This window comes from Antedon bifida, chromosome 7 (assembly GCF_963402885.1).
Source record: "Antedon bifida chromosome 7, ecAntBifi1.1, whole genome shotgun sequence".
Lineage (NCBI taxonomy): Eukaryota > Metazoa > Echinodermata > Crinoidea > Comatulida > Antedonidae > Antedon > Antedon bifida.
The window spans coordinates 27,526,728-27,538,863 of NC_136232.1; the positions used below are offsets into that span (position 1 = coordinate 27,526,728).

The window sequence follows — 12,136 nt, forward strand, 5'->3', positions numbered from 1 at the left end:
TCAGCATAGCTAAAATACAATATGAAAGAACCAAACAAAAAATCACAGAAAACGCCAAATATATTCAGTTTAATCAATATGAAAAATATTTCAAGTCACATGTAACAAGTTGCACCTCAAATGCTAAAAATATACTGCAAATTATTTTAGATAAAAATCAATATTGTATTATCACCTGCATGCAAACGTAGTTATATAAGCGTGACAGAGTAAGTTGGTTATACAAAAGGCTCGTTTTCTAGATTTCCTCTGTAAGGTCATATGTACACAACTTATAAGGCATACTTCCTTTAGTGTGATCAGGCCATAAAGGTATAAAATTAGAATTAGAATAGAAATTAGAATACCTCAATGATCAGGCCAATAGGTTACTAAAAATAGGCCTAATAGAAGCATACGTACAAATCCCACACCAGCTTAAAATACAACAGTGGTTAAGATGTGTTTATACGGTTCCCGATTAAATAAATCCCAATTAAATAACTTCCAAACAATAATAAGATAATATTTTTTTTACAAAACATCAGCCTTTTGAAGGAGCATATTTCTGGCTAATTTGAATGAATGAATGAACGTCTTCCAAAAAAAGTGTTTCAGTGATTAAAAGCAAAAAGAAAATAATGTTAAAGTTTTTAATATGACCTACAGTAAAGTGCACTTTTTGCCATACAATTATAACTTTTAAAGTTATTATTCTTGTTCATTTCTAAAATGTATTTGCATTAGTTTTTGTAATAAATAATGAAAGATAAAAATCAATTTCCTGTTATGTGTCACTCATTAGTAAGCCGGGGGTTAGGGTTAGGCTACACGTTGATTATTCACAAAGGACACGGATAATACGTATCGAAGATAGTAATGATGTCCATTTCTCTTAAAGCTCAGGTACAGACATGAATTTTAAATATAATATTTGGTTAATTGTACATAATCAAATATTTGTAACAGAAATCAAGATGAAAAAACATGAATTTCCCTTAATATGGTCAAATACAAAATTTGGCAAAATTCTTCCATAAAAACCAGGAAGACTTTTTTTCAGTAGTTAGGTAGTTAACCTAATGTAATAACATGTCTGGTGACTCCCTATAAGGTAAAAAAAGATGGTGGATATACGGTGGATAATTTTTGCTATAGTAAGAAAATAAAAATTTGAAGTTGAATAAAAATACCAGAAATGTAATATTCAAGTTATATTACCTATATTTAGTCATCTGATAACATTTTTTACCACACCGTTTATTTTTCATAGCGTTTTAAAATGCCTCTCTATTTACAAAATTTGTGTACAAAAGAATAGAGATTTTACTGTGTAATTTGAACTATCCCCCCACTGATAAGAAAGTGCTTATTTTCAACAAGCTTGTGTAACAAAAATAAAATCCCAAAAACTATGAAACATAGGGGAAACTATAGATTGATAATTATTGGAATGTATAATCAATAGAATTTTTTTGCCCGCACCTGGCCTTTAACCTAAACTGAACTTTATTTATATTTATTATATCTATTTTTTATCAGAGGCACAGTGCAACAAGTATACAATAACTAAACAATGAAACAGGAAAAAACTAATTACAAACTATTTACAGTCACAGGCTTTGTCATGAAAAAACACTGAAATAAAAATAGAAGCCAGTTGAAAAAAAAAAAAAAAATAAATAAATAAAAATGTTTGTCGAAAATATTACTTGTTAATTCATTTTGTCATGGGTTAATTGAAGTGGTGTAATTTTGAATTTTATTGTGGCTTTCAGGATCATCAGGAAATAAGTGGTATTTAAGATCTAGAGAGCTAGTAGGCCTAGTAAACAATTCCCAAAAGATGGATAGATTATTGTTGTATAGTTCTTCTTGAGTTTAATGAGTATTGATTGTCACACGTTATCTAGTCGTTTGTATTCAAATATCTTCTCACTAAAATTACACCTGAATATTGTGATTACAATGCTTCTATTCTACCTTCAAGCGGTAATGAATTGGAAAGAATTTTAAATTTTTGGCTTGAAGCATGGTAATGACACTTACACATGACACACTAATAAATATTTGTTTTTAAATTTTGGTTCATTTTCATATCTTATATAATTGCTTAGTAATTGTTTATTGTGAGCATTCTCAAGCCATTTCGTCTTATCTTTTATGGACGTGTTTCTCAATTATAAATAAATATGTGTATATCTCTTTATCTATTGTTAATGTTCTGATAAGTAATATTTATGAAGCTATGGTATACTATGTCTAAATAATGTTGTAATAATGTTTGTCGTTGTCAAATGGTGAACCTTTACCTGTCATCATATCATGTGTTCTGCTGTCAAACGGTGAACCTTCACCTGTCATCATATCATGTATTCTGGTGTCAAATGGTGAACCTTCACCTGTCATCATATCATGTATTCTGGTGTCAAATGGTGAACCTTCACCTGTCATCATATCATGTGTTCTGCTGTCAAATGGTGAACCTTCACCTGTCATCATATCATGTATTCTGGTGTCAAATGGTGAACCTTCACCTGTCATCATATCATGTATTCTGGTGTCAAATGGTGAACCTTCACCTGTCATCATATCATGTATTCTGGTGTCAAATGGTGAACCTTTACCTGTCATCATATCATGTATTCTGGTGTCAAATGGTGAACCTTTACCTGTCATCATATCATGTATTCTGGTGTCAAATGGTGAACCTTTACCTGTCATCATATCATGTATTCTGGTGTCAAATGGTGAACCTTTACCTGTCATCATATCATGTATTCTGCTGTCAAATGGTGAACCTTTACCTGTCATCATATCATGTATTCTGGTGCCAAATGGTGAACCTTTACCTGTCATCATATCATGTATTCTGGTGTCAAATAGTGAACCTTCACCTGTCATCATATCATGTGTTCTGCTGTCAAATGGTGAACCTTCACCTGTCATCATATCATGTGTTCTGCTGTCAAATGGTGAACCTTTACCTGTCATCATGGCATGTATTCTGGTGTCAAATGGTGAACCTTCACCTGTCATCGTATCATGTGTTCTGCTGTCAAATGGTGAACCTTCACCTGTCATCATATCATGTATTCTGGTGTCAAATGGTGAACCTTCACCTGTCATCATATCATGTGTTCTGCTGTCAAATGGTGAACCTTCACCTGTCATCATATCATGTATTCTGGTGTCAAATGGTGAACCTTCACCTGTCATCATATCATGTATTCTGCTGTCAAATGGTGAACCTTCACCTGTCATCATATCATGTATTCTGCTGTCAAATGGTGAACCTTCACCTGTCATCATATCATGTATTCTGCTGTCAAATGGTGAACCTTTACCTGTCATCATATCATGTATTCTGGTGTCAAATGGTGAACCTTTACCTGTCATCATATCATGTATTCTGGTGTCAAATGGTGAACCTTTACCTGTCATCATATCATGTATTCTGCTGTCAAATGGTGAACCTTTACCTGTCATCATATCATGTATTCTGCTGTCAAATGGTGAACCTTTACCTGTCATCATATCCTGATTCTGGTGTCAAATAGTGAACCTTCACCTGTCATCATATCATGTGTTCTGCTGTCAAATGGTGAACCTTTACCTGTCATCATGGCATGTATTCTGGTGTCAAATGGTGAACCTTCACCTGTCATCGTATCATGTGTTCTGCTGTCAAATGGTGAACCTTTACCTGTCATCATGGCATGTATTCTGGTGTCAAATGGTGAACCTTTACCTGTCATCATGGCATGTATTCTGGTGTCAAATGTTGAACCTTTACCTTTCATCATATCATGTATTCTGGTGTCAAATGGTAAACCTTTACCTGTCATCATGGCATGTATTCTGGTATCAAAATGGTGAACCTTTACCTGTCATCATATCATGTGTTCTGCTGTCAAATGGTGAACCTTTACATATGTCATCATGGCATGTATTCTGGTGTCAAATGGTGAACCTTTACATGTCATCATGGCATGTATTCTGGTGTCAAATGGTGAACCTTTACCTGTCATCATGGCATGTGTTCTGCTGTCAAATGGTGAACCTTTACATATGTCATCATGGCATGTATTCTGGTGTTAAATGGTGAACCTTTACCTGTCATTATATCATGTATTCTGGTGTCAAATGGTGAACCTTCACCTATCATCATGTCATGCATTCTGGTGTCAAATGGTGAACCTTCACCTGTCATCATGTCATGTCTTCTGGTGTCAAAATGGTGAACTTTCACCTGTCATCATGGCATGTATTCTGGTGTCAAATGGTGAACCTTCACCTGTCATCATGTCATGTATCCTTGTGTCAAATGGTAAACCTTTACCTGTCATCATATCATGTATTCTGGTGTCAAATGGTGAACCTTTACCTGTCATCATGGCATGTATTCTGGTATTAAAATGGTGAACCTTTACCTGTCATCATATCATGTATTCTGGTGTCAAATGGTGAACCCTTACCTGTCATCATATCATGTATTCTGGTGTCAAATGGTGAACCTTTACCTGTCATCATGGCATGAATTCTGATGTCAAATGGTGAACCTTTATTTGTCATCATGGCATGTATTCTGGTGTCAAAGTGGTGAACCTTCACCTGTCATCATGGCCTGTATTCTGGTGTCAAATGGTGAACCTTTACCTGTCATCATGGCCTGTATTTTGGTGTCAAAGTGGTGAACCTTCACCTGTCATCATGGCCTGTATTTTGGTGTCAAATGGTGAACCTTTACCTGTCATCATAGCATGTATTCTGGTGTCAAATGGCGAACCTTTACCTGTCATCATGGCATGTATTCTGGTGTCAAAGTGGTGAACCTTCACCTGTCATCATGTCATGTATCCTTGTGTCAAATGGTAAACCTTTACCTGTCATCATATCATGTATTCTGGTGTCAAATGGTGAACCTTTACCTGTCATCATGGCATGTATTCTGGTATTAAAATGGTGAACCTTTACCTGTCATCATATCATGTATTCTGGTGTCAAATGGTGAACCCTTACCTGTCATCATATCATGTATTCTGGTGTCAAATGGTGAACCTTTACCTGTCATCATGGCATGTATTCTGATGTCAAATGGTGAACCTTTATTTGTCATCATGGCATGTATTCTGGTGTCAAAATGGTGAACCTTCACCTGTCATCATGGCATGTATTCTGGTGTCAAAGTGGTGAACCTTCACCTGTCATCATGGCCTGTATTCTGGTGTCAAATGGTGAACCTTTACCTGTCATCATGGCCTGTATTTTGGTGTCAAAGTGGTGAACCTTCACCTGTCATCATGGCCTGTATTTTGGTGTCAAATGGTGAACCTTTACCTGTCATCATAGCATGTATTCTGGTGTCAAATGGCGAACCTTTACCTGTCATCATGGCATGTATTCTAGTGTCAAAGTGGTGAACCTTCACCTGTCATCATGGCATGTATTCTGGTGTCAAAATGATAAACCTTCACCTGTCATCATGGCATGTATTCTGGTGTCAAAGTGGTGACTCTGAATACATTATATGATGACAGGTACACCATTTGACAAGTATACATTTTAAGACGCTTGTAATTAAAGCAAAGGTCCGTTTTTTTACAGTTGATTGTCCTAAATTCAAATAACGACACACGTGCACATGAAACTTAGAACATCGTGGGATCTCCAATTAACAATTTAATGCAAATTTATGTAAAATCATACATCTTTTATCACCCTAAGGACCGGGAAAAGTGCCGGTTATGGGAGGTGATCGCTTACTGAAGGTTCTGCAGATAGAGGACCAAAATCACGTATTATGGCTATGCACGATGTTTTTTGCCGTTCTTAACGCAACGGGTCTCTTAATTCTCCAGCTAGTTGTATTTTATTGTTTATGATCAAGTGGTTTAGTATTATTTATGATTTTCAGACAAATTGTAAAAGCTTTTATGAATTAAAATGGTAGGTCAAATATCGGTCGGTACACAGTATAATGGTGAACACTCGAGTAAAAATTCTTCGTTGAATGAATCCTTATGATTCGCGGATATCATTTCTACAAAGATGAGACCATATGGAATCCAGAAAAAGACGAAATAAAGAGATTTAAAGCGACAACCTCATAACATAAAGGATAACAATTACGTTACTATCCCTATTGCAGGGTAAATCAAAATGTGATGAAGATCAATAGGCCTACATTTATTTTTTTGCCTTGAGAACTCTTGAGTGGTATTCGCGCTATAGAAATCTGTATTTTTTTCTTATTATTACATCAACTTATCACTACAACTTTCGAACACGTTTAATAAACATGATACAATTATAGGCCACATTTCTCTGTGAATGTCGCCCTATGTCACCAGGTTTTAAAGAGGATGACAAATACAGACACTATGACAGCAACCGGAAAGCAAGTGAACAGATGAGCTGGATACGGCCTGGAAAATACCATAAATACTCATTTTTTTACACAAAAACACAGGTTCCGTGGTTACGTCATGCAACACTTGCAAGTAATGGATATACATGAAAGAATGATGAAAAATAAGTAAATAATTCAATCAAACGCCTAATAAATCAAACAAAAAGATTTTGCACACAAGCTTCGAAATACAGTAAAGCTAATAATTAAATAAGTAAGTATCAAAATTGTATTTTTTGCCAAAAGTCAATACGAATTTTCGGATGGCCGCTTACGAGATATAATTTACCATTCGAAAAAATCAAATGTTTGGTAAAAAAGTTGGCCGCGGCCGCTTACGGGAAATGGCCACTAAAGCTGATTTTCCACTAGGTGAATTTTTTCGCGCGAATCGAAAGCGTCATGCTTTGCGCATGCGTATTCGAGTTTCTGTCTGTCACACTCCCTTCTTCGACGAATTCTAGTTCATTTGATTTTTCGCTTCAGCGAAATTTACTAGTTCGAATTGTTTCTACTTTTTGCGAAGCGAAATATTGCGCAACCAATCAGAGCTCAGGAAATGAGCTATGACGCTTTCATGAGCACTCATGCGAATCGAAAAGCTCAGCAACCACGCGAGGAACATGAACGAACGTCGCAGCTATTCGTCATAGACCATCACATTCAACAGAGCGGATTTCGCTTATCTGTGCCCAATTTTCGCTCTCAAATTTGTAATATGTTCTTGCTCAAACAATAATCTTCCTCATGTGTTTTAAAGAGCGCGCAGCATGCTACTACGTGTCTAATTTTAAAGAGCGCGCAGCATGCTACTACGTGTCTAATTTTAAAGAGCGCGCAGCGTGCTACTACTTGTCTAATTTTCTTCCAAATTTTAATGTGTTTGCTCAGTCCGAACTTGCCACCTCAATGTTTGATTTTGATGAGTCATCCAAAAATCTATGGGTTCATAATTTCACCTATGCTATAGTACATAAGTATAAGTAGTATAAGGCAAGTTACTGAACAAATGACAATGTCATGGGTATCAGTGACTGACTAACCCCGAATGCCAATAGAGATAAGCAAAAAGTTAAATCAAAACGATAAGGAAAAACAGCCAGGCAGCTTTCGGGCTGCCTGAGTGAACTGGAATAAAATAAAAACAAAGAAGGCGCAGGCTTGTGAATAGAGGGCGGAGAGTGTCAGTAGAAAATAATGAAGATAGCTTGGTATAAAAATGGAGAACTACTGTAAATAACAACTCAAATGGTGGTTAACATTGAAACTTAAATTTAGGTTGTCAATGGAATAATTTTACCGATCTGGGAATATGTTCCTAATGTTAAGTCCAAACGGTTTTGTTGTTTTAGTAGTAATACTTTCCAGTGTTCTTTAATGCTCCATTTTACATCGTGGTCTATTGCAATAATTCTGAAAGTTGCAATCGAGTGACCAGCTAAATTAAAATGTTCAGTTACAGGTTGATTAGGCTTTAATGTTTTGATAGGCAATATCTGTGTTGTGTCATTCTCATACGGAGAATGTTTTTGGTTTCTCCGTACTGTTTACAACAAATATTACAGTATATAAGATAAAATGACGTTTTTGGTTAGACAATTGATTGATTATCCGAAAAATGCGACAAGTTTGGTTACTCTTAAATTTGCGGAAAGTCGACCAAATAACAAGTTTTGCCGCAAAGGTGAAAAATGTTGTCTGTTTGTGATAGTCAATTTGATCAGGGAAGAATGAACGCTCTTTCTTGATTTGACACTTAAATTTAGAACTTACTAATATATCACGAAGGTTAGAAGGTCTACAAAATATAATAATGGGTGGTTCTTTCCACCAATACCAAGCAATGAGTGGGTCTTGTGTTTAACCTTTTGTCTCTGTAAACCAAATTTCAAAATGTTTTTGACATATCACTAAATAAATGAGTATGCCTTACGCTGCCAAATTGATTTTCAATATAACGGATTTGAATTGTTTCATTTCTATCCATTTTGGTATTCTATCATCTAACGGATTAGAATTGTTTCATTTTTATCCATTTTGGTATTCTATCATCTAACGGATTTAAATTGTTTCATTTCTATTCAATTTAGTATTCTATCATCTAACGGATTTGAATTGTTTCATTTTTATCCATTTTGGTATTCTATCATCTAACGGATTTGAATTGTTTCATTTCTATCCATTTTGGTATTCTATCATCTAACGGATTTGAATTGTTTCATTTCTATCCATTTTGGTATTCTATCATCTAACGGATTTGAATTGTTTCATTTATATCCATTTTGGTATTCTATCATCTAACGGATTTGAATTGTTTCATTTCTATCCATTTTGGTATTCTATTATCTAACTTGTAGATGTATATTTACAGTAAATTCAAAACTCTAATTCTTTTGCATATCAAATTAGGTTAGAACACTTTCATCCTATAATTTGCACAATGTAGTTTATCTGACAAAAAAGCAACTAATGCAGGGTTCTTGTTTTATTTTGTAGCTCTATTGTTTTCTTTATTTATACCTTGGTCAAACAGTTGTTGAATAATGAAAAAGCTGCAATGTTTTTGCATTGATCCGAGCTATTCAATTAAATTGAAGTTCTCACTGAAGACCTGTATAAAAAGGTATACAATGTGAGCGAAAATGACAAAATATATACATGATGTTATCTATGAATAAAACGCAACACAGTGGCTCAAATGTGTCCGTAGAGGGTCTATTGCGAATGTTCTCAATTGAGGATGAAAAATAACACAATGTAAAAGACTAAATCATCAAGATTATTTTTCAATAACTAACTCAGCTGGGTAAGTTGTTTTCAGTTAATTGAACACGTCAGAACGGAAGGAAATAAGTTCAACTCTGCCTTTCTACTTGTACGTAAGACATTAGTACAAAAATATACTTGATATCTACTTTTTATATGCTTATATATCAATGTCATTTACATTAGCATATTGATGCTCCCGTTTCTACCGTATTAAACTAATTCTAAGACCAGCTTATTTACCTCCGCCAAGGAGGTATATGTAATCGATCGCGTGTGTTTGTTTGTTTGTTTATTGTTATTTCAAATTTAAATGTTCTTCTGTACGTCAATTTAATTAGCAGTTATTTTAAGACCATCTCACAATTTGTTTAATTTGTATGGGTTACTTACTGTAAAGCGAGCTTATGAGATTTGGCATAAAAAGGTGATTTATCAATTCAAAGGGAAGTGACAATAACCTAAATAAATAGTGACATCCATGGATTCAATAATGGTATACTAGTCAATTATTATGTAACATGATTGGAAGTAAACTACTTGCTGAATAAATGGAAATAAAGGTCTCTACTCATTTAATTCGCGTTTAATTTGATACGTCGTTAAATACTACGTGATGTGGTTCACTTCATGGAGTTGGCAGTATTGCAACAAAATACAATGATAAATTAGTATTATTTACTTTGTATTCTATGATACCTCGTATATAGATTCCGAGATATTATTGTATAATGCGAGTTGTTCAACATCATCATAGCTTCGCTGTGAAGAAATTCGTTGATATCGCCGTTTACTATAGTCATTTAGGTATGACAATCGTATAGCTATTGCGTTTTCATAATGGGAAATACTCTTTTGAGCTTCATCGCCACTGCTGCACCCATCGCCCTCCCCGCGTGATCCTCCAGATATCTTCCTGAAATACTCACTCTTTCTCTCAGGAGTCACACTGACCATATTACAACTGGCGTTGTAATGTTCGCTAACTTGACGCCTTTGTTTGGAAGTGTAACGTTCCCTGTCTGGTAAAGGTGGTCGCAGAGTATTACAAGAACCAGCCTTATGACAATATTTCATACGGCGAGGTGTGACGATATCGCATTGGTTTACTTTTTTGGAGCTTAATGGTTCTTCAGCAACTGTGTTGTAATTGCTTATTTCTAACAATCTCCTTTTATTCTTTTTAAGTGTAGAAATAAAAACAATACTTATAACTAAAATAATTATAATTGTTCCCAGAACAGAAGCGGATATTATCGCCACATCTTGAAACATTTCCTTCGAAAAACTATCACTAGGTAATGTTGGAGTTTTTGTAAGCGTACTTAGTTTGTCCTCAGTATATTTAGTTAACAATTCATTGTTTACGCTTCTACTAGATGTTCTTTTAAAATCAACTGTAGTAAATGGCTTTAGAGTGGTTGTTTTCTTTTTAAAAACAAGTTGTAACTGAATAGATGTACTTTTGACTGTCTTTATGTTTCCTACAGTACATTTAATTTCTATATGAATTTTATTTATCGTTTGTAAATACAATGTTTTAATAATAAGTTGTCTATTCTTATCCGTTAATAACAATTTATCTGGAGAGTTTATTACCAGAAGTTCATCAATAAACCACTCGTAGAATGTGGGTGCAGGCAATGATTCTGCAATACATTGTAATGTGGTATCCTTATACTCGTTAAGACGTACAAAGCTTGGTATAATTTCAACTGTTGTTTGAACCATCAATGGTGTTAAAGAACACTTGCCAACATTAGGAATTATGCCTATACTACTGTGTTTTCCTTCAATGCAAGTAAACGTGTTAAAATTATCTTGTTCATAAATTGTTCTTCGTAACACAGCCGTCAAAATACCGCCTTGGCGAAATATATTACTTTCTAATCGAGTATTTCCTATCATCCATGCAATTTCTTTACTAAATCGGCTACCGGCGATGCAAGTCATAATAATATGTGTTCCAGGTAACGGATTATACGGTGTTAGTTTGCAAACTGGTACACGGTCAAGCATGTTTTCCACTTTTAACGTAGCTGCCCTAGAATACAGAAACTCTTGAGATTGACGTATATGCAACATACATCGATACATGCCTTGTTCTGATTTAGTAACAGATTCAATTCTTAGATTGTATTCAGCATGCATCTTATTGCCAATAATACTCAGTCTTCGTGAAAGATTTGATGAAATACCAGTTTTTATTATTTGGCGATTTGAACTTAAAGTTACATTCTGTTGCGTTATAGCGTTTGTCCATATCCAGTGATGACTTTCGCCTATCAGTAACATTTCGTCCAAAGCACATTGTAGGATAACCGTCTCGCCAGTCATTACAGTGGTATCTCGCGGTTGAACATTAAAATGAACGGCAGAGGTAAAATGAAGTGCTGCACTGGTAGCTAACCCGAAAAAGAAACACGTCACTAAACGATCCATACGTACGTCTATTATAGTAGTAGGTTTTAGAAATGACACTTGCTATTCATAATTTATTTAACGACTAATTCTATCATTATATTTTCACGTTCCGACTCTCAAGGCACAAATGAGTCACTATAAATGCTAATGATACGACGACGTTTAATTTCAACTTACCCTTAGTACCGCCCTTCTTTCATCATGCTGGTTTATTTCCATAATTGATAGACCTATTACTCATCATTCATTTCCACAGTTTCATACCAAATAGCATACTATCTAAAAAAATCATTCAAATTTACTATAAAGATAATACAATTTCAATTTCCATAAATTCAAAATAACTATAAATTACTTAATTTGGATAATTAAGAAAAAAATAAAAAAAATCGATATACAGTAGGCTTATACACAAAATAAAAAAATATTCAATAAAAGATACTTATCAAAAAATTAGTTTATGTAAGATAATATTTAAAGTTTTCTTAAAATGTCCTACAGTGGATTGTCGAATAGTGCAAGGGATATTATTAAGGTTCTAAAGTCAAAATTACG

The 12,136-nt window shown here is 34.5% G+C and overlaps 1 protein-coding gene across 1 annotated transcript; it reads right to left on the reverse strand.

Annotated features, from left to right (window-relative positions):
* Positions 1 to 9,514: 9,514 nt before the first annotated feature.
* Positions 9,515 to 11,843, reverse strand: LOC144848169 (uncharacterized). The gene has a single exon (XM_078704868.1). The coding sequence runs from the start codon at positions 11,597 to 11,599 to the stop codon at positions 9,848 to 9,850; it is 1,752 nt and encodes a 583-aa protein (XP_078560994.1). The 5' UTR covers positions 11,600 to 11,843; the 3' UTR covers positions 9,515 to 9,847.
* Between the last annotated feature and the right edge of the window lie 293 nt (positions 11,844 to 12,136).

Coding starts and splice junctions, on each gene's coding strand:
- LOC144848169 (XM_078704868.1), bottom strand. CDS start 11,599: ATGGATCGTTTAGTGACGTGTTTCTTTTTCGGGTTAGCTACCAGTGCA.